General features: G+C 40.6%; 1 protein-coding gene and 1 pseudogene across 5 annotated transcripts in view; both read left to right on the forward strand.

Annotated features, from left to right (window-relative positions):
* The window catches only part of RAD17 (RAD17 checkpoint clamp loader component), a 42503-nt gene extending 19016 nt beyond the window's left edge, over positions 1 to 23487 (forward strand). For 3 of the 5 annotated variants that reach the window (XM_075541135.1, XM_075541134.1, XM_075541136.1), the window contains exons 10-17: positions 1045 to 1156; positions 3184 to 3369; positions 8188 to 8273; positions 9889 to 10035; positions 10554 to 10703; positions 12264 to 12384; positions 18509 to 18566; positions 22759 to 23486. In XM_075541135.1, the coding sequence (XP_075397250.1) occupies positions 1045 to 1156; positions 3184 to 3369; positions 8188 to 8273; positions 9889 to 10035; positions 10554 to 10703; positions 12264 to 12384; positions 18509 to 18566; positions 22759 to 23032 (1134 nt within the window). In that variant the 3' untranslated portion in view covers positions 23033 to 23486. Of the gene's footprint in view, positions 1 to 1044; positions 1157 to 3183; positions 3370 to 8187; positions 8274 to 9888; positions 10036 to 10553; positions 10704 to 12263; positions 12385 to 18508; positions 18567 to 22758 lie in introns of all 5 variants that reach the window. The other 2 variants (XM_075541133.1, XM_075541137.1) reach the window with 2 other exon arrangements.
* LOC142441860 (U2 spliceosomal RNA) lies at positions 11055 to 11194 on the forward strand (annotated as a pseudogene).
* Positions 23488 to 23849: the final 362 nt, after the last annotated feature.

Genomic DNA, 23849 nt, shown 5'->3' on the forward strand with positions numbered 1-23849 from the left:
TAGTGAGCTTCTCCACTGTCTCTTTGCAGAGACGTCGTCAATGGGGTTCTTGTGTGGTCCGTCTGGTGAGCTCTGTGCGTATAGTCGCCATTCATTGTTGTCAAAAGAAGGTGCTTTGCAATGAAGGAGCCCCTAGTTTTACAAAATGTTATCATAAGCTCTTGAGCTTCTTTTCCAAGGCCGTATTTCCCAATTATGGATTCTTTTTGTCTCCAACTTTCACATCCAGTCACAAATAGTTGTGTCTTGATTGCATGTTTGATCAGTTCTTTATCAGTGCCTGTAGTTGCTGGTGCATGCATTTGAACACTAGTTGTGTCAACCTGTCTTCCTTGTAGCTGTGCATATGTTATCACAGCAGTACTGTGCCTTAGGGTAGATTTTGAAATGCTCCTTCTGATGATGAATGTGACGCTAGTTGTTCTCTTGACCTTGATGGTAGTGAGTTTGGTTTTGGTTTGTCATTCCTTACATAGTAATTCATATGATTATCCAATTGACAGTAGTCAGTACCAGTCCATTTCAGCTCACTAATGCTTAGGCTGTCCATCTTTATATATTTTACTTCCTTTTTGATGGCTTCTAATCTTCCTAGATTCATACTTGATTTATGCCATGCTTTTTCAGTTGTTGATTTTCGTTTTGTTTTGTCCTCCATCAGTACATGAGCCCCTTGAAAGTGTTGCCTCTTCCAAACCATTAACATTGACTTAATTTTGAGAGACACCCCTTTCCCAGTGATATTTTGAGCACTTTCCATCCTGAGGGCCTCATCTGCCCGCAACTATCTCAGACATGTGTTTCCCTGCTATTCAGAAGTGGACACCCTGTTCCTTCTTCCTGGTTTTTAAAAGTATGAGAACTCCACCCAAATCTACTCACTCTGGGTGACCCTGCTGGGCTTTGAAATGCTGAGGCCATTGCTTCTAGTGTCATAGCATCATGCAAGCCACCACAATGCCACAAACTAGCTAATGGACTGGTGAGTTTGTTAAGATAAGTATTTTGTTTTGCTTTGCTTTTGATTATTTTCTCTCATTTTAGTTTGGAAGAAAAATTGCTGTTCCTGAGAAAGCATCCCTGGAGTTGCTTTGTCAAGGAAGTTCTGGTGATATCAGAAGTGCAATCAACAGCCTCCAGTTTTCCTTCTCCAAAGGTAACTGTGGAGGTTACATGCATTGAAGGACACGTACAGGCTCTTTCGACTGTTCATGAAGTCTTAATAAAAATATTCTACCTTAGACTTGATAGATACTCATCTGCAGAGTCTGGTTGATGTTGGTTTAAAAAATGTTGTGTGTGTGATTTCATATCACAATTATGTATATACATAAGTATATATGTATAACTATATGTACATATGCATCCACACACCCCTATCAATATACCATTGTGTATCTTCTTATATCCCTTTTAGACAAAATCTGACTCACTTACCTGGCGGACTATTTTACCTTTGAGCACTAATTTTGAGGGAGATTTTCTTGTTACAGATGTTGGCTCCTTCAGTTCCCTGCTGTACGTGAATGAGTTATTCTGTGCTTCGGTTTTTTCACGATTTATGTGAGGAACTATCTCCTAGTGGGTGTAAAGATTGAGTGAGCCGACATTTTGAAAGTTTTCATTAGCAGTGCTTGGCACTTTATTGAAAAATAAATGACCAGCAGTTAATACACTAAATTGGATTTAACTTTTAACTTACACCCTAATACTTTATATGATGTTTTTCAAATTGTAAATGTCTTGTTAATATATTAAACTAAACTCCATGCCATCGAGTCAATTCTGACTCCTGGCAAACCTATAGGGAAGGGTAAAACTTCCCTGTGGGTTTCTGAGATGGTAACTATGTAGCATAACATAGAAAGTAGAACTATAATGTAATCTTTCTTTCATGGAGCTACTGGTGTTTTTGAGCTGCTGACCTTGTGGTTGGTTAGCAGCCCAGTGCATAACCACTACACTCTTTGCTAATAAACATGAGGTAATAGTAGTAGTCCACTCATGATTTCAGTTTACTGCACACTGTCCTTATCAGAAAGTATTAGCAGGCTACCTGCTTGATACCATTGAAGAGCTGGCCTTACAGAATCAAGAGCCATCTGCAGGGAAATGGGAAGAGGAGCCATCTTTGGAGCTCCCACAACCCACCTGAAATCCTAGTGTTTCTACTCAGAAACGAGCCTTAGTTTAATTTGCATCCTGGTTTTTCAACATAACTGTAGAAGATTAGCCAGACTAACAGCTGAATTCAGAATTCTGCTTATTCCTGTGAAAAGTAATGTAAGAAGAACATAGGCTCAGTCCTTGGAATTACGGGTTAGGAATGCTGAAGTGGACTGTGTTGGGATTCTAACTAATACTTATTACATAATTTCTCTGGGGGCAAGGATCTTAAAGGGAAGAAAGTGATCATTCTTGAGTGAGCACAGAAGTTATATTTACAGTTATATAGGTTTTAATTTAATTCTCTGACCAGCCTAATGAGATTATACTTGGATTCAAATCCAGATCTTGTATCCTTCCAGATACACTAGGCTGCTTCCTCTTGGAATACATTTTATGTTTTATACAGTAGCCATATAATTGAACGTTGAACACGGGTATATTCGTAAAGTAGACACTTCTAAAATCAAAAGAGGAGTAATATGGATGCCGATCACTTCTTAGCTGATGACCTTGAGCCAGTTACTTAATCTCTTTTTATCTAATGTCTTTCATGTATATAATACTCCTCCTTCATAGAGTTCTTGTGAGGATTAAGCTTGCATAACGCCCAAAGCAATGCTTTGCAAATAGCACTAAGGAATCAAGGTGATAGACTATATTAGAGAGTGGATATTATCTAGTTCGTCTAGTCCCAGGGTCTTGGAAGCTGATCCATTAGTCCTCTGGATTAATTATTGCATGGGTCTTACTTTCTTCCCTCATTTTTGCTTTGCTGAGTGGACTAGTCGTTGCCTTAGATGGCCACTTACGAAGTTTGAAGACCCCAGGCACTATGCATCAAAACAGGGTGTAGAGCCTTGTATTGTGGATGATGTTATGCCCTAGGGACCCCCACACTTACCAGCTCATATGGTTTCATCATTATATTTGGAGAATATGTTTTTACTAGAATATGGAGTGTAGCAGTATTGGAAACGTTCTTAGTTTTAATATTCATGGGTGTATATTGTTTAGGAGAGAACAATCTATGGCTAAGGAAAAAAGGACTGTCTTCATTAAAATCAGATCCTGCACCATCCAAATCTAAACAAAAGAAAAAACCTGACCAAGCAGTGGAAAATCAAGACGTCCAAGCTATTGGCGGCAAAGATGTTTCTCTCTTTCTCTTCAGAGCTTTGGGAAAAATACTGTACTGTAAAAGTAAGAAAACTTTATACATTTTTTAAAGTCTGTTAATCTTTTATTGAAATACTTTATCGCATTTCTTGGAGTGGCATGTATTTCTATTACAGGACATTTAAGATAAGCTAATGCCAAATACTAAAGCCTGACAAGGAAATGCATTTAGATATAGTCTTTTTCTGAGGATGAGTGGGAATAAGTGTAAAAAGAAACCACTGGAGGCTGTATCCGTGCCCGTAAATCTTTTATTTAATATTATAGTTTGCAATAGGGTCACTGAATCAGAATCAGTGTGTTAGCAGTGGTTTTAAAATTTTTTAATAGATAAGACACCACTCCAGCTAGATTTTAGCAGCAAGTGGTTAGCCCAAAGCCCTCCTGACTCCATTCTAGATCAACGAATAGTTCATGGTTTCTTGAATCCTCTTCATTCTTCCCTTTCCAGTTGGGGTGTTCATTTCCCTCTTTGACCTTCCTTCCACACTGCCCATTTCTTTTTCTTTTTTTTTTTTTAAACGTTTTATTAGGGGCTCATACAACTCTTATCACAGTCCATACATATACATACATCAATTATATAAAGCACATATGTACATTCTTTGCCCTAATCATTTTATTTTCTTTCTTTCTTTTTTTTTCCCTTTTCTTTTTTTACATTTTATTAGGGACTCATACAACTCTTATCACAATCCATAGATTCCCCGCCCCAATCATTCTCAAAGCATTTGCTCTCCACTTAAGCCCTTTGCATCAGGTCCTCTTTTTTTTTTCCCCTCCCTCCCCTATCCCCCCTCCCTCATGTGCCCTTGGTAATTTTTACATCGTTATTTTGTCATATCTTGCCCTATCCGGAGTCTCCCTTCTCCCCCTTCTCTGTTGTCCCTCTCCCAGGGAAGAGGTCACATGTGGATCCTTGTAATCAGTTCCCCCTTTCCAACCCACTCACCCTCCACTCTCCCAGCATCGCCCCTCACACCCTTGGTCCTGAAGGTATCATCCACCCTGGATTCCCTGTGCCTCCAGCCCTCATATGTACCAGTGTACAGCCTCTGCCCTATCCAGCCCTGCAAGGTAGAATTTGGATCATGGTAGTTGGGGGGAGGAAGCATCCAGGATCTGGGGGAAAGCTGTGCTCTTCGTCGGTACTACCTTGCACCCTGAATGACCCATCTCCTCTCCTAAACCCCTCTATGAGGGGATCTCCAGTGGCCGACACTTGGGCCTTAGGTCTCCACTCTGCACTTCCCCCTTCATTCAATGTGGTATATATATATATATATATATATATATATATATATATATATATATATATATATATATACACACACACACACACACACACATTCTTTTTTTTTTTTTTTTTTTGCATGATGCCTTATACCTGGTCCCTTTGGCACCTCATGATCGCACTGGCTGGTGTGCTTCTTCCATGTGGGCTTTTTTGCTTCTGAGCTAGATGGCCGCTTGTTCACCTTCAAGCCTTTAAGACCCCAGACACTATCTCTTTTGATAGCCGGGCACCATCAGCTTTCTTCGCTACATTTGCTTATGCACCCATTTGTCTTCAGCGATCCTATCATGGAGGTGTGCAGACAATGATATGATGATTTTTTGTTCTTTGATGCCTGATAACTGATCCCTTTGGGATCACTCGCTCACTCAGGCTGGTGTGTTCTTCCATGTGGGCTTTGTTGCTTCTGAGCTAGATGGCCGCTTGTTTATCTTCAAGCCTTTAAGACCCCAGTCACTATCTCTTTTGATAGCCGGGCACCATCAGCTTTCTTCACCACGTTTACTTGTTCACCCACTTTGGCTTCAGCAGTTGTGTCGGGAGAGTGAGCATCATAGAGTACCAATTTAATAAACGAAAGTATTCATGCATTGAGGGAGTGCTTGAGTAGAGGCCCAAGGTCCTTCCGCCACCTTAGTATTAAACCTATAAATGTAGACAATTAGATCTATTTCCCCATCCTTATATATATGTTGGCATGTACACGTCTTTGTCTAGACCTCCATAAATGCCCCTTGACTCCCAGCTCCTTCCTCCCTCTCCCTTGACTTTCCTCCTGCCCCACCACCATGCTCCGTCCCCACCTGGGCTACAGCTATACCTCTTCTCTACGCAACCTTACCTTTGATCGTTCCCCATCAGGCCTGTCACTCCCCCCTCACTACCATTTTGGGTCCCATGTTGTGCCCTTGTCCCTGTGTTTATTAACACCACTTCCTTACCCTCCTCCCCCTCCCCCACCCGGATCTGTCTGTCCCCCCAGAACTGTCTGTCCTATTGTTTTTCCTCCAGATAGTTCATCCAGCCTGTCCTATTCAGACAGACCTGTGGAGATACTAACATGCACGAAAACAAGACCGAGGAAAACAAAGCAACAGTATACAACCAGACAATAAAACAACAAAAACAAACCACTGACAAAGAACGAAACAAAACACTTCACAAAAGAAAGGCTTGTAGTTCGTTCAAGGATCGTTTGCTGGCCCTTAGGAGCGTTTTCCAGTCCAGTCTGTTGGGGCACCACGCCCTGGCCCCAAAGTCCACTTTCAGCATTCCCTGGGGACCTTGCCACTCCATTCCCTTGCTGTTCCACTGCACTCCCCCAGTGATTTGCCTCGGTGTGGTGGGATCAGGTCAGGTGCAATTCCCACACTGTGTCTCCGGTGCTGTCCCCTGTATCGCCCTTAGTCACTGAGGGGCATCATGTCTCATAGTAGGGCCAGCCATGTTGTTCTCTCTGTGGACTGGCTGCTCTACTCAGGAACATCATCCTCACGGCCTCGTGGGCCAGGCTGTGTTCCACTGTCTCCTCCTGCCCCTTCATCTGCTCCCGTGTGCTCTGATCAGATATGTCCATCTCCCGGAGCTGCAGAATCAATGTCATCCTTTGAAACAAATTCTTTTCGGGGGAGGGGCAGGAATCCACTTAATTTTTGGTGTTGGGCCCTACTCCACGCCGGGATATTGCATTCACACCTTGCGGCACTGGGTTGAAGTCTGGTCCCACTTTCCCTGGGGAGATATAAACAATACCCTCCCCTTGGGTGGGTTAGTGCCCCATGCCCCCACTCCCCTTTTCTTCCTTATATTCATCCTTTTATTTTCCTTTCCCCACCTCCTCCACCATTGTCTACCATGTGCATCCCTGGTTTTGATCTGGTCTCTGCCATACTACACAGTCTTCACCCCAGAAATGTTTGTATACAGTAGCTTTTGCCCCTATGCCACTTTTGCATTAAAAAAAATTTTTTTTTAATTAAAAAAAAATTTTTTTAATACTTGCCTCAGCGGGCTCATGTTGTATTTGTCCTTTTGTGCCTGACTTACTTCGCTTAGCATGATTTCCTCCAGTTCTTCCCATGCCGCTATGTGCCTCATACGTTCATCACTGCTTTTTAGTGATGCGTAGTACTCCATTGTATGTATGTACCACAAGTTTTTAATCCAATCGTCAGTTGATGGAAATTTGGGTTGCTTCCAACTCCTTGAAATTGTGAACTGTGCCGCAATGAACATTGGAGCACAGATGTCTGGTCTTGGTTTGTTCCTTGCCTCTTCTGGGTATATGCCCAGGCGGGGGATTGCTGGGTCATATGGTAACTCTATTTCCATCTGTTTTAGGTATCGCCAGATTGATTTCCATAGTGGCTGTACATACTTATAGGCCCACCAGCAGTGGATGAGAGTTCCTGTCTCCCCACAACCCCTCCAACACTTGTTGCTTTCTGATTTTTTTGAATTGGGCTATCTTTGAGGGTGTCAGGTGGTACCTCATTGTTGGTTAATTTGCATTTCTCTTATGGCTAAAGATCGGGAACATTTTCTCATATGTTTGTTGGCCATTCGGATTTCTGTCCCTGTAAAATTTCTGTTCAAGTCCTTTGCCCACCTTTCAAGTGGGCTATTGGTTTTTTTCTTTTTGGAAGCTATCAGAGTATTGTAGATTTTAGTAATAAGACCTTTGTCTGATGTGTCATTGCTAAAGATGGTTTCCCAGTCTGTGGAATCTCTTATTACTCTCTTGGTGAATTCTTTAGATGTACACATGTGTTTTATCTTCAGTATATCCCATTTGTCGATTTGTGCCTCCTCTGTGTTTGTGTCCTTCCCTATTTCTGATAGCCTGTGTATTCCCTGCGCCAAAGTTCTCAAGTTGGTCCCAATTCCCTCATTACGGCCCATTTCTTTCTCTGTATTTTCTACCACTGCCCCTTTCTAAGGTTTCTCATTGCTCCTCCTTTGAAGATAGTTGCAGTTTCTCTATGTAGCAGACACCAGTTTTCAGTTTTTAATTTTACACAATTAACCAAACCCACTGTTGTCCAGTTCATTCCAACTTGTATAACAGAACAGAACTGTTCCCAAAGGTTTTCAAGGCTGTAAGTCTTTACAGGAGCCAACTGTCTCATCTTTCTCCCACAGAGACATTAGTGGATTTGAACTGTTAACCTTTTGGTTAGCAGACTAACACACAGTCCATCACACCGCCCCAGAACAGCATCTTTCTACTCAGTAAATAAAATGGATACACTGAGATGATACTTAAGAGAAGAAAGTAGGTTGGAACTGAAAAGTAAAATGGGGAGTGTTTGAAAAGGAGTATTTTGAAGCCTTATAGAAGCCATAATTAAGGCATCAGAACTCCAAATTTAGGTCTTGCTCATTTTGATAGAAAGTCAATTAAAAAAAGTTGCTAGTTATGTTTATTTTTAAAACTAGCTTACTACTTTTGGCATTATGTACCCTTAAGTGTGAAAATCTTCAATTGAGAGGTATTAGGTAGTTGTAAAGATGGTTTTTGACAACTAAAAAAATTTTTTTTATAGGAGCCCCTTTAACAGAAGTGGACTCACCTCGGTTGCCTTCTCATTTGTCAGAGTATGACCGGGACACATTAGTTATTCAACCTGAGGTAAGATCTTTCAATGACACTTGGCAGCTTTTTATTCAATGTGTAATTTATATATGAGAGGGGAAACCCCCCCCCCCAAAAAAAAAATCCCAGGAGACTGCACTGGGCAGAGCTTTCGTAGTATACATTTTCCTGCTAAGCTAGCATTGAGCAACTCGCTCTGAGTTAGAGAATCAGTGGGGTGTCACTTGGAAGATGGTTCTCTCTGGTCACAGTGAATTATTTCATAAAAGCAGTTTTGCTCAAACCTTGTTTTTTGTGATGGCTGATTTAAGAGAACAGCGTACAGCTGTGAAATTTTGTTTCCTGCTCAGGAAAAATGCCACAGAAACTGTTGTGATGGTGAACACAGCTTACAAGGACAACGCTATGGAAAAAACTCAAGTGTACAAGTGGTTTTTTCATTTCAGAAAAGGTGAAATGTCGATTAATGACAAACCTTGTTCTGGACATCCTTCAACTTCCTGAATAGATGAAAATATGGACAAAATTTGTGCTCTTGTGCTCAAAGACCCATAAGAGACCATTGAAGAGATGGGAAAGTTATCTGGATTTTTGTGGAGTTCGGTTCAGTAAGTTTTCACAGAAGATTTGGAAATGAGAAGGGTCACTGCGAAATTTGTGCCTTGGTTTCCAGCTGACCAGGAAAACAGTTTAAAGTGGAAATATGCCCTGCTACGAAAGAACAGCTCTGATGCGACCCAGATGTTTTTTTCCAAGGTCATTACTGGTAGGAGACATGGTGCTATTCCCCCGAAAGCAAATATCAATCAAGCCAGTGGAAAACACCATTGTCGCCTTGCCCCGCAAAAACTCATGTGAAATACAAAATCAAGACAATGCGCTTTTTTTTTTTAAATGAGAGGGGTATAGTACATTTGGAGTTTGTTCCACCAGGCCAGACCATTAATCAAGCTTTCTATTTATAGGTTCTGAAAAGATTGTGTAACAGTGTGCTACAAAACTAGCCTGACTTGTGGCAGAAGGGGGGCTGGTTTTACCATCCCGACAGTGCACCTGCACAGCCATCTTAGTATGCCAGTGTTGGGCAATAACAGCATGCTTCCCTTGCTCCCACTCACCTGACCTCGCTCTGTGATACTGCTTTTTGTTTCCACAAATGAAGAGGGACATGAAAGGACAGTGATTTGAATATGCAGAAGAGGTGAAGAAAAAATAAGGGAGATGCTGTCAGCCATCCAAACAGATGAGTTTGAAAAATATTTTCAAAAATGGAATCAGATTTGACAAATGTGTTAAGTGTAATGGAGAGTATTTTCAAGGTGATAAGGTTGTTTTGTAAAAGAATTTAAATAAATTGCTTTGGGGGGAGATTACGTTTTGGGGGGTATCCTCACACACACACACACACACACACACACACTTGACCATTACATGTAAGAGTTGTATACACACACAAATATAAATACTTTTGGAAGCTTCCTCATTCATCCCTCATTTACCTGTGAATAAGGGACTTCCACATATTCACGGGTTAGTGCAATTTCTCTGGTTTTTCAAGTCCTCTTTATCTGTGCTTACCCCACTCCTAAATTTTATTTATTTTGTTGTTGAGAATATACAAAGCAAAACATGTATATGCTTCTTTTTGTAGGAAGTAGTGGAAATGTCACACATGCCGGAAGAGTTCTTTAATTTGTATCTTCATCAAAACTACGTAGATTTCTTCGTGGAAATAGATGATCTCATGCGAGCCAGTGACTTTCTTAGTGTGGCAGACGTCCTCAGCGGCAACTGGAATGTAAGACCATTGCACTTAAATGTTTTTGTTTGTATTTCCTCAGATTTAAGAAAAGAAAGTTTATTTTTGATCACTAGTTATTTGGTAGTAGTTTACATAACTCTTAATAACTGTGATAAAATTAAACTTAGTGCTTGTAATGAAGATTGAAGAGTCCATTTGATATTTTTAGGCATAATAAAACAATGTTTTGTATCCTTTGTATGTTGTTTAAACTTTCGTTTATTTAGCATTTGACTTTGCTTATGTTTTTTTATACTGCTTGTTATTTTGAAATTGTCCGTATTCCAAAAATGTTGAAAGAATGTTCCACTTGTTACATGTATACTTTTAACTTGTGTTCACCGGGTTCTCTCATTTTGTCATATTTACTTAGTTTCTCTTTATGTCTTCACACTTTCTTTTACTGAAAATTGAAACGTTATTGCAAGCAACCACAATAAGCAGCAGCTATATGTGGTGATCTTTTTGCTATCAGTAGCACCCATAATATTATTATGCCTTGTGTCATTTGTTAGACACGCTCTTTACTCAGGGAGTATAGTACATCGGTAGCAACACGAGGCGTGATGCATTCTAACAGAGCCCGAGGATTTGCTCACTGCCAAGCAGGAGGATCAAGTTTTCGACCCTTGCACAAACCCCAGTGGTTTCTAATAAATAAAAAGGTAAGTTTTTTTTTTAATGATGTTTTGTCCTTAGAAATAATAGTTCCTAAGGCCTAGTTGTCTAGAATTTTGATAAAATATAAGAAGGACAATCTCAGTCAAAGTGAAGAAGAAAAGGGCTCAAGTAGAAAGCAAATGTTTTGAGAATGATGATGGCAACAAATGTACAAATGTGCTTGACACAATGGGTGTATGTATGGATTGTGATGAGAGTTGTACGAGCCCCCAATAAAACGATTAAAAGCAAACAACAACAAAAAAGCAAACAACAAAAAAAAGCCAATGCTTAAGTTTGGAGCATATACCCAAATTTACATATGAGTTGGCTTTTATTAAAATGAAAATATAGGTATCACTTCTCGGCCTTTTGGCTAAGATCAAGTGTAGTAAAATGAAAATATAGGTAAAATGATTTTTTGGTTTTAATTTTATATTGTCTCTGCCTGTAATTATATAGAAAAGTTATCTCACCAAATGGGCTCTCACCTGTAAGTACAGAGGTTTCGATTATTTTGAAGGACAAGCATTGGCGACCCACAAGTTGAATACAAAAGAGACAATTTATTTTTTCAGAATTTCCGATCTTTAAGAATGAGTAGAATCACTAAAACAAGGATATGAGTGTATTGTACTTCTGGAATCTCCACGGTGGGGTAGGGTGGAAAGAGGCCACAGTGAGCCTGTATGTATTTCTACATGACAGTTATCAGCCAGGGCCAAGGGGCATGTAGCATCTGCCCCTCTGAAATATGGGCGGTGGACTCCTTGGTGCTCCATGTAAGCTCCCTACAGACCTGGAGCTTGCTTCTCATCCCATCAACCTGCTATTGCTTTGTGGTGGTTGAAGAAAATACTTACAGGTTAAATTGAATACTTCAGAGGATTTAGGAAAATGTGTTAAGGTTAAACCCGTATGAGTCACTCTCATTAGTAAGTTACATACCATCAAAGGCTTTTTAAAAGAATGTTAATATCTCAGTGAAAAAGGATGTACCGTATGTACGCACATAAAAATTGACCTAAATATCAGCTGAAGCACCTAATTTTACCACAGAAACTGCATTAAAAATGTGCCGAAAAGTTGGGCTTATGCATGAGTATCCACGGTATTTTATTGAGCACATCCTTTTGATGTCTTTATGCTGATACACAGCTTTCTTTTGATTTTTATGTTGGTTAGTCTCATGCTGAGTTTCTTTTCTAAAAATATCTAATTACAGTTAAATAACATAAAGCTATGTAGGTAAAATTTTATTAGATGATGCTAGAATTATTATAATGGTCTAATTAGATAAGCCTTTAAAATATTAATTGGGATTAATACATATGTCACATCATTCCATAGTTGAATCATGTCCTTAACTAGATAAACTCTTAAAAGTATATTTGTAATCTATTTGTACTTAAAAATAACTTTGCTTTTAGTGATAATCATATTTAGAAATTAGGATCTGGGAGATCCACATCCTTCATAGCAAGTGAACTTTGGCTCGGAAAACATAACTATTTTAGTTTTGCTCCTCCTTTCAGCTCCCACTTTAACATTTTCTCCCTATCTAGTACCGAGACAATTGCCTGGCAGCAAAAGCACTCTTTTCAGACTTCTGCTTACCAGCCTTCTGCCTCCAGACTCAGCTGTTACCGTACCTTGCTCTGCTGACTATTCCGATGAGAAATCCAGGTAATAGCATGGCCTTTCCATCTTACACTCCAGAAAGTACTTTCTTATATCACCATATTTCTGCAGTTCAGCTCATCACGTTTTCCCCTTAGTTTTCTTACCATAAATCAATACTTGTTTGTTTGTTTTTTGAATAGAATAATACACAAGTACTCTTAAGTAAAAATTGAAAGGTACCCTACCTACAATCAAGTAATTGCTTTTAACAGATTGATGTTAATTCTTCCTGACTTTCTTTTCTGCGTATACAAAGATGCTTATTTATATTTTTAACAGAATGAGATTTAAGCTTCTATTTTTCTAAAAAATAAAAAAAAGATAATAAAAATATATAATTAATCAAGGATGCATAAGGGGGGGAGGGGAAAAAAGAGGAGCTTATAGCAATCGTCCAAGTAGAAAGTGTTTTGGAAATGATGATGGCAACAAATGTATGGGTGTGCTTGATGCAATTGATGTATGGAGTGTTGTAAGAGTTATAAGAGCCCCCAGTGGAATGAGTTAAAAAATATATATGATAAACATGTTTATTTTTAAGGATATTGCAGTGTAGTAGCATTCATTACACTCACCAAGTTTCGCAGCCGTCACCAACCACTATCAGTTTCTAAAAGATTTTCATCCCTCGAGACACAGACCCAACACCCCCCTACGCAGCAATTCCTTCTCTTTCTTAGCCCATGGTGTATCATTTTCAATAGTTTTTAAACAATATATTTTCTAACCCAAATCATTAATTTTTTTGTAGTCAGATTTTTAGCTTTCCTATGGAAAGGCCTTCCCTAGAGAACTGTTTTTAGTGTCTTTAAGTTTTCTTCTAGTATTTTGACAGTTTAAGTAAGCTTTTATGTGTGCTTAAATCTTTCACCCACCTAGAAGGTTTTTAGTTAAACAGAATGAAGTAAGGATCTGTTAGTAAGTTTCCAAATTGTGCGGTGGTTTCCCAATGCCATTTAAAAATAATCGACCCTTTTATCCAAGGAATCGTGGTAGCACAGTGTGATAGGGTGATAAGCCAAGGTCAGCAGTTCAAACCCACCAGGTACTCACTCCATGGGAGAAATAGTCAGCTGTGTGCTCCCGTAGAGATTCACAGTCTCAGAAACCCAAAGGGACCAGTCAGTAGATTGTGTGCTCAGCCTCACAAGGTTGCTGTGCATCGGAATGGACTTGATGGCAGTGGCTTGGGTCTTCCTTTACATACTGATTTACAGTTTTTATCATATACCAGAATTCCCATAGTCATTTGGCTTGTTCCTGTACTCATGCACAGTTTCGGTGAGCTTTACTATCACTAATCTTTGTACACTAACACCAAACTAAAAAAACAAAAGAACAGTTGCCATTGATAGTTTCACGTCATGGCAATTCATGGTGCTTGCTACAGAGGGTTTTCAGTAACTCAGTTTTCCGAAGTAGGTCACATCACTGGGTGGACTCAACTGTTCAACCTGTTAGTTAATAGCTGACTGTGTGAATCAATTACCCCGCTCAGGGACTCAAATTAAATTAGAATTTTTAAATATTAAGTAGTTTTTGCATTTTCATAATTTTTCTGAAGATAGTCAAATGTACGATCTGTTGAGATTCTGTTGGTATTTCTGATCAAGATTATATTGGTTTAGGGGAAATTATAAGCTTTTCCAACTTAGTTTTCTTTTGTATTCTTGGATATTTTCTTTACTTTTGTTCCTTTTTAAAATTTATTTTTGTTGTTGCTAAGAATGTACACAGCAAAACATTCCAATTCAGCCATTTCTATATGTACATTTTCATTGGCATTGACTACATTATTTGAGTTGCTTACCTATTCTTACGCTTTTTTTCCTGAATTATTCTTCTCCCAGTAATATAAACTCACTTCTTTCCAAGTTTCTATCTAATATTTTAAGTTACTATTGTGACTTTCATCCCATATAGACCTTAAAAGTGCATAATGCTCCAGGCAGGTGTATTTCAGTAGCTAATCAAAACTGTTTCTTGGTTGAGTGGGATAAAAGCTTAATTTGCTGTTCCATACCATGGCTGGCCCTCCATATGTTCGGATTATAAAATCTATGGATAACATTTCAAAGGGTGGAAATCCCAAAATACTTTATTGTGTTCACGTGGAGCCTGTATATGGACTAAAAGACAGTCATTCAGAATGAACAAGGGACTACTGTGAGGTTTAAAACTGGAGAAGTGTATGTCACAGTTGTTCACCATACTTACTCCATCTGTATGTTGAGCAAAGAATCCAAGAGGCCGGGCTGTCTGAGAAGAATGCAGCTTTAGGATCGGAGGAAGGCTAACTAACCACCTACAATAATGCAGATGAGACAACCTTCTCTGCTGAATGTGAGGAAGACGGAAGGAAGCACTTGCTGATGAAGATCAAAGTGCAGCCTTCAGTGTGTATTATAAGTCAATGTAAAGAAATCAGTCTTCACAACTGGACCAGTGGACATCATGATAGATGGAGAAAAGATTGATGTTGTCAAGGATGTCATTTTGCTTAAATCCATAATTAATGCTTGTGGAAGCAGTTTTAATACTTTCACGTGATTCCTTTTGGAAGCAAATGATACAATTGAATCGTGGGGCTGACGAAGAATACTGCAAGTCCTGCCAGAAGAGCAGACATAGCTCTTTCCAGAGTGATTCTTAGAAGCAGCACGGCAAGGCTTCATCTTATGTACTTTAGACTTGTCATCAGACGAGGCACCAGTCCCTGGGAAAGGACATGCTTGGTGCAGTTGGAGGTCGGTGAAAACAAAGAGGCGTCTGATACCTGTCAATTGTTTTCTATTATTGATCTGTCTACTGAAGTTTTCACCTACATCCATAGTTTTAATGAGGCACTAAAGAGTTAACTGGAACCTGTAAGTAACCAGATTTGTCAACAGATAGATTTCATTTTGGGGAAGATCCTGAAACTTCAGTCTATAGATATTTTTGGGTTCTCTGAAAACAGTGACTTCAGATTCCCACCTACATGTTAATGCACCAGTTCTTGGATGTCATGTGTTCTTTGATGGGGCGTGGGGGTGGGGTAGAAGGAGCCTGGAAATGAGACTGAAAAGATCAGATCAAAGAGAGGAAGGAGGAAGAATGAGTAGATAGGCAAGCAATAAAAACGAATCTCCCTGTCATTGAGTCAATTCTGACGCATAGCGACTCTATAGAACTACCTCTGTGGGCTTCAAGACTGCAACTCTTTATGGGAGCAGAAAGCCTCATCTCTCTCTCAAGGGGTGGCTGGTGGTTTCGAACCACTATGCAGTTTAGTTCATCTTTATGCATCATCTTTAGAGCAATGAAACTCTTCTCTATGATAGTGCAGACACATGATATCAAGTATTTGCAAAACATACGAATATGTTCCTGGAACAGAATTTCAAACTCAGGGAATTCAGATTTTCTGGAGCCATTGAAGCTAGATGAGCCCTGAAAATATTATCCTGAGAAAATCTTTAAACCAAAAATAGCCACTGAAATTGGCCCCCCACGGTCCCTGCCCCCCCCAATCTTTATTTAAAACCAAGTTTGATCTAACTATAAGAATGTCTACTTTCTGAGCTGACCCCACCACACTGAGGCAAACACTGGGGGCGTGCAATGGAGGAGCGGAGGAAGCAGAGCAAAAGGATCCCGTGGGGGGTATAAAGGATGGACTTTAGGGCCACGACGTGCCACCTCACAAGCTACATCTACAAAACACTCCTAAAGGCCAACGAACTGCCCTTGAACTACTAGCAATTTTTCTTTTAGTATTCGCTATCTTTTTGTTTTGCCTTTTTTTTCCCTTTTCTTTTTTTTACCTTGTAAATTTTGTTAGTGGCTTTTCTGATTATCAGTGTGTTGGTGTTGCTGCTATCGATGCCATGTTCATATGTGCCACTTAGGCACTGTCAAAGTCATCTGCATTTGTATGCACAGATTGCTTTATCAGCAGGTCCACCTAGACAAGATAGGCTGGACAAACAATGAGAGAAGAAAATAACGGGACCAACGGTCCTGGAGGGACATGAGAGCGTGGGAGGTAGGGGAAGGGAGGAGGTGTCGCCCAACACAGGGACAAGGGAACAGCGAGTGGTTCAAAACCAGAGGAGGGAGGGGAGGGGAGGACTGGTAGGGAGTGACCAAGAGCAAGGTAACAGAGGCATTACTGAAACCAGAATGAAGGCTGAACATGGTAGTGTGATGGGAGGAAAGTGAAAGGAAATAGAGGAAAGGAGGAGGAGGCAAAATGCATACAGAGAAGCCTAAATACAGACATGTACATATGTAAATATATTTATGATTATGGGGGCAATAGATTTATATGCATATATCTATAGGTTCAGTAGTAGGGTAGCAGATGGACATTGGGCCTCCTCATGCATAATCCCCCAATGCAATAGCACCTCGCCCTGCTAAACAGTCATTGCATGATACCCACCTTCCCGACATGATCACTGAAGACAGACGTATGTGTAAGCAAACATGGTGAAGAAAGCTGATGGTGCCCGGCTATCAAAAAGATATAGCATCTGGGGCCTTAAAGGCTTGAAGGCAAAGAAGTGGCCATCTAGCTCAGAAGCAACAAAGCCCACAGAGAAGAAGCACATGGCCTAAGTGAATACAAGGTGTTGATTAGACCATGTAGCAGACACCAAGGAACAAAAACAATCATTGTGTGAGCACCTTCCTCACATAATCGCTGAAGACGAAAGTGTGCATAAGCAAGTGTGGTGAAGAAGGCTGATGGTGCCCGGCTACTGAGAGATATAGCATCTGGGGACTTAAAGGCTTGAAAGCAAACAAGCGGCCATCTAGCCCAGAAGCAACAAAGCCCACACTGAAGCAGCACACCAACATAGGTGATGATGAAGGGCAGAGGAGACCAGGTCTCAAACAACAAAGGCGGGGTGGTGGTGAGAATCACATCACCGTGAATGAGGGGGAGTGCGTGATGGGGACCCAATGCCCATCTGTAGATAGCTGGACATCCCTTCCAGAGGGGCAGTGGGGAGGAGATAAGTCACTCAGGGTTCAGTGTAGCAACAATGAAACTCAAAACCTTCCTCTAGTTCCTGAACGCTTCGTCCCCTCCCATTTATCATGACCCCAATTCTACCTTGCGGACCTGGTTTTACCAGAGGATGTACAGCAGTGCAGTAGGGATCTGGAAACATAGGGAATCTAGGATAGATGAACCCCTCAATACCCGCGGTAGGAGTGGCGACACCAGGAGGGAAGGGGGTATAGAAAGGGAGAACAGATCTTGGAGATCTATGTGTAACCTCCTCTCTGGGAGATGGGCAATGGGGAGGTAGGTGAGGGGAGACGCCGGGGAGTGTAAGATAAGATATAATAATTATTTATAAACTATCAAGGGACCAAGGGGGAGTGGGGAGGGGTGGGGAGGGGGAAAAAAAGGGAAACCGAGCTGATTCCAGGAACCCAAGTGGAAGGTGAATTATTGAGAATGACGAGTGCAACGAATGTATAAGGGTGCTTTGCTCAATTGATGTATGTACGGATTGTGATAAGAGCTGTATGAGCCCCAATAAAAAGATTTATTAATTAAAAAAAGAAAAGAATGTCTACTGTAAACATTGTGTTCTTTTAAGAACTATCTATATGAGATCAATCTTAAAAGAGCAACTTGTTTTTGTAAGAAATTTAGGGGACAGTGAATTCATATGAATTTGGGAAAGGAGGTTAAGAATAGTGATACAACATGAAGAATGTAATCAGTGCTACTGAATTTCACAACCGTGTGAAAACTTGAATTGTATCTTTTGCTGTGTCTTCTTAATAGCAATATATATAAAGAGATTGTCAAGACTATGCAAAAATAGCAATATTTTGTTCTATTTTTTCAAACTTGCATTATTTTTGTTTTCAGCAATCTCCGCTATTTATAAATTAACTAGTCAGAGACTGATTCTGTGAGCGTTGCCATAGTACTCACCTATTATTTACAGACAACCTGCACGGAGAGAGCTTTGTTAAAGAACTAGGTAGTCTGCCACTCTGTGTGCTTCACAAGGAACTAATGCAGAAAGCTATGTTGTTTCCAAGCAATACAGGTAAGAGTGCTTCCTCTCCTATATTTTGGTCTAATTTTTCAAACTTGCGTTATTTTTGTTTTCAGCACAGATTTCTTTTATCCAAGATATTGGAAGGCTTCCCCTGAAGCGACACTTTGGAAGGTAAGCTGATTATCTTTAATTCCAAAGAGCTATTACTGCACTGTCCAGGAATGTTTGTTTATTCAATGTAAATCAATAACTATTACCTGTAAAATTTAAGAAATGCATACATACTGAATCATTAAGAAAGTAATTTAGTCTAGACTCATTATTAACTGTAGCAGCATATTTGCACCCTTTCACAGTGCAATATGACCAAACAAAATGATGAAATCAAAAGCGTGATGAAATTTGTATATTTGTGTGTGCGGGACGGGGGGGGGGGGTGGCGTGTGATGAAATCTTTAAAATTCTCTGGTTCAAGGTATTTTGTGAATCTAGAAACTCCTTTTCAGCTTTTCTCCCAATAGTTCATAGCCTATCTTGAGACTTCCAGTGACAGAGGATGTTAGCGCTGCTCTTTTTATTTAGAATTTTCAGGTTGGGTTCATGGGAAGTACATACATACACACACGTGTGTGTTGCACTAATAGTCTATTTTGTTATAGCATGGCGACTGGGCTAATGTCATTGATTAACAAAACCTATATTTCATTTCTAATGAACTCATTTTTTAAGGGGGAATTAAGCAACGAGGCATTTCTAAAAAGGTTTTTTAAAGGACTTGCTTGCTGATGGTGCCTGGCTATCAAAAGAGATAGCATCTGGGGTCTTAAAGGCTTGAAGGTAAATAAGTGCCCATCTAACTCAGAAACAACAAAGCCCACATGGAAGAACACACCAGCCTGTGTGATCACGTGGTTCCGAAGGGATCAGGCATCAAAGAACAAAAAATCATATCATTGGGTGCACACCTCCATGATACAATCGCTAAGGACAAATGGGTGCATAAACAAATGTGGTGAAGAAAGCTGATGGTGCCCAGCTATCAAAAGATATAGCGTCTGGGGTCTTAAAGGCTTGAAGGTAAACATGCGGCCATCTAGCTCAGAAGCAACAAAGCCCACATAGAAGAAGCACACCAGCCTGTGCGATCACGAGGTGTCAAAGGGATCAGGTATAAGGTATCATCAGAACAAAATCTTACCATAGTGAATGAAGGGGGAAGTGCAGAGTGGAGACCCAAAGCCCATTTGTCAGCCACTGGAGATCCCCTCACAGAGGGCTCTAGGGGAGGAGATGAGTCAGTCAGGGTGTGACGTAGCACCAATGAAGAATACAGCTTTTCTCTAGTTCATAAATGCTTCCTCCACCACCACCCTCCCCACACTATCATGATCCCAATTCTACCTTGCAAGTCTGGATAGAGCAGAGGATGTACACTGGTGCAGATAGGAGGTGGAGACACAGGGAATCCAGGGTGGATGATTCCTTCAGGACTAGGGGTGTGAGTGGCGATACTGGGAGGGTAGAGGGAGAGTGGGTTGGAAAGAGGAACCCGATTACAAGGATTTACATGTGACCTCCTCCCTGGGGGACGGACAACAAAATAGTAGGTGAAGGGAAACATCAGACAGGGCAAGATATGACAAAATAATAATTTATAAATTATCAAGGGCTCATGAGGGAGGGAGAGGGGGAGGGAGGGGGAAAAAAGAGGACTTGATGCAAAGGGCTTAAGTGGAGAGCAAATGCTTTGAAAATGATTAGGGCAAAGAATGTACAGATGTGCTTTACACAATTGATTTATGTATGGATTGTGATAAGAGTTGTATAAGTCCCTAATAAAACATTAAAAAGGGCGGGGGGGCTTGCTTGGCTGCACATTTAAAAGGACCAAAAGCAAACACAAAGAAGTAGCATCATTTAACCTTCCTTCCTCATCTGTTCCTGGCCTCAAGTGGCAAACTGTTTGTTTCTAAGACGTTTTCCTCCTCCTCTTTCTTTCTCTTAGGCCCACAGGTACAGTGTGAGACATTATTGTATTGTTCAAGGGTCTTCCTGCATTATGACTTTTCTATATAGAGCCCGTTTTTCCTGTTTCAGAAAGTTGAATGGATCTTAAAACATCATCCCACAGACTGTGGTCAGTGCTCAGAGCTTTTATAAGCTTTGCTTTAGCCTCCCAGCCTGGTCATCAAAGCAGAAGCCGTTTTCCTGAGCGGCTCCTTCTCCCACCCCTCTATATTATGACCTCAAAGTCAAGGACGTTTTTCAGATCAGTCATTGAATTTACCCACGGCCAAATTTCTTTTCTTTTCTTAATTAAATCATTTTATTGGGGGCTCTTATAGCTCTTATCACAATCCATACATACATCCATTGTGTCATGCACATTTGTACATATGTTGCTATCATCATTTCCAAAACATATTCTATTTGAGCCCTTGGTATCAGCTCATTTTTCCCCTCCTATATTGCTATTTTTCATTTTTGCCGATCATGTTTCACGTTGTCTTTAATATATAGATATTTCATAGCTGCATAGTTTTCTTTTTTCTAGCTTACACTTTTTTTCAAATTGTCTAACTCTTACCACAGCATAGTAGGTAAGTTATTATATTATCAAATATGACTAATAGTATTTAAATAAGATGAATTCCTAGAAACTAAGTTGTTGGGTCAGTGGGTTTACACACTTTTGAGGCCTTTTTTCCTGTATTGTTAAATAGGTTCAAAAAACATTTTACAAATTTTATGCTTGCTTAAAGTGCATTTATTCTTTGTTCCTCATACAAGTACCCTTGCCAGTTTAGAAGATGAAAAATGTAATTCAGTATTTTAATTTGCATTTTTAAATGACAAATGCTGTTGAACAATTTATACAGCAAACATTGTGTATTTCTTTCTTTTTTTAAAAAACATTTTATTAGGGGCTCATACAATTCTTACCACAATCCATACATATATACATCAATTGTATAAAGCACATCTGTACATTCTTTGCCCTAATCATTTTCTTTTTTTTTTTCCTCCTCTTTTCTTTTTTTACATTTTATTAGGGGCTTATACAACTCTTATCACAATCCACACATATACATGCATCAATTGTGTAAAGCACATCCATACATTCTTTGCCCTAATCACTCTGAAAGCATTTGCTCTCTACTTAACCCCTCAGCATCAGGTCCTCTTTTTATTTTTCCCCTCCCTCCCCGCTTCCCCCTCCCTCATGAGCCCTTGATAATCCAGATTGTTATTTTGTCATATCTTGCCCTATCCGGAGTCTCCCTTTCCCCCCTTCTCTGCCGTCCATCTCCCTGGGAGGAGGCCACATGTAGATCCTTGTAATCAGTTCCCCCTTTCCAACCCACTCACCCTCCACTCTCGCAGCATCGTCCCTCACACCCTTGGTCCTGAAGGTATCATCCACCCTGGGTTCCCTGTGCCTCCAGCCCTCATATGCACCCGTGTACAACCTCTGCCCTATCCAGTCCTGCAAGGTAGAATTCGGATCATGGTAGTTGGGGGGAGGAAGCATCCAGGATCTGGGGGAAAGCTGTGTTCTTCGGTACTACATCACACCCTGACTGACCCATCTCCTCTCCTATACCCCTCTGTGAGGGGATCTCCAGTGATCGATATTTGGGCCTCGGGTCTCCACACTGCACTTCCCCCTTCATTCAATATGGTATGTATATATGTATATATATACATGCATACACACATATGCATACACACATATATATATATTTTTTGCATGATGCCTTATACCTGGTCCCTTTGGCACCTCGTGATCACACTGGCTGGTGTGCTTCTTCCATGTGGGCTTTGTTGCTTCTGAGCTACATGGCCGCTTGTTCACCTTCAAGCCTTTACGACCCCAGACACTATCTCTCGTTAGCCGGGCACCATCAGCTTTCTTCACCACATTTGCTTATGCACCCACTTGTCTTCAGCAATCCTATCATGGAGGTGTGCAGCCAATGATATGATTTTTTCTTCTTTGATGCCTGATAACTGATCCCTTAGGGCCCACTCGCTCACTCAGGCTGGTGTGTTCTTCCATGTGGACTTTGTTGCTTCTGAGCTAGATGGCCGCTTGTTTATCTTCAAGCCTTTAAGACCCCAGTCACTATCTCTTTTGATAGCCGGGCACCATCAGTTTTCTTCACCACATTTACTTGTTCACCCACATTGTGTATTTCTTTTGCAAGTTGTTAAACTAAAGAGCCTGGCTAGACAGTAGTGGACACAATAAAGGTAAATTAAAAACCAGAGGAAATGAATTCCAAGTCATCACACTTGCAATTTACTTAATAGAATCCCCCTTTGGTTGTTGTCATTAATGCTTACGTTATGCATCTGACAGATTGAAAATGGAAGCCTTGACCGACAGAGAGCATGGAATGATAGACCCTGACAGTGGAGATGAAGGCCAGCTGACCGGAGGGCAGCCTACAGCAGAAACTCTGGGTGAACCTCTTCAGCCCTCAGAAGCCTCAGCATGGTCTCTTCCTTTGAGTCAGAACAGTGGGAGTGGACTTCCTGCCAGCCAGCCTCAGGCATTTTCAGCCCAGGGAGATGTGGAAGACGGTGCTGATGCTGAAATGATCATAGAAGACTATGAAAGTGATGAGACATAGGACCAAGCTGCAGTCAGATTGCTACTTGAAAATTGGTTTAGTTTCATTCAGTGTACTGTGAACAAAGTTAATACACATTTCAGGTGAATTATACCATTCATTTTTCACTCTGTGCAGAACTTCAGCACAAAACTGACTCTGTCATCCTGACATAAAAAGGTCAAGCCTTCAAGTAACTTCAATTTTCTAGTATTTATTTAGTCCTGAGAGTGGTGTAGAGAGATCAATGTGTGTGAAATGTGTTTGAGCATTAAGCCAAGTAATCAGAAAATGTGAAGGAATGATTCAGAACAGGAAGTTGTAAATAGGAATTAAAAAGCTGAGGTTGCATTTATGAGTGTAAATAAACGTCGTGCCTTATTTACAGCTACTCTATGGTGTCCAGCTTCTGCGATACTGCTTTGTATATTGCACGGGGATATTTCAGAAACTTTCTAAAATATTTACATAATTTATATAAAAATTAAAATGTTGAACTTCAGTTCGTTTCTCCTATCTTTAACATTTCTTAACATACAGTAAAGGAAACCTGGGTGGCTCAGCACCTCACCCAAAGGTCCGAGGTTCCAACTGCCGGAGGAAGCCGTGGCAACTGACCTCTATAAAAACAACAAACCACTTTCAAACCCAAACTCACTGCTGAGAGTTCCCACTGTGCCAGGGTTTCCAAGGCCCTTAGATCTTTCCAGAAGCATGGCCCCTGCTTTCGCCATTCGTTAGGTGGGCCGCCCAGTGCTTTAAGCACCGTGCCGCTGGGGGTCGCTCGGAATGGTAACGGACTCCACGCAGTGGGTTTTCTCTCCGCTCCAGTGAGGCG

Source organism: Tenrec ecaudatus, chromosome 2 (assembly GCF_050624435.1).
Source record: "Tenrec ecaudatus isolate mTenEca1 chromosome 2, mTenEca1.hap1, whole genome shotgun sequence".
Lineage (NCBI taxonomy): Eukaryota > Metazoa > Chordata > Mammalia > Afrosoricida > Tenrecidae > Tenrec > Tenrec ecaudatus.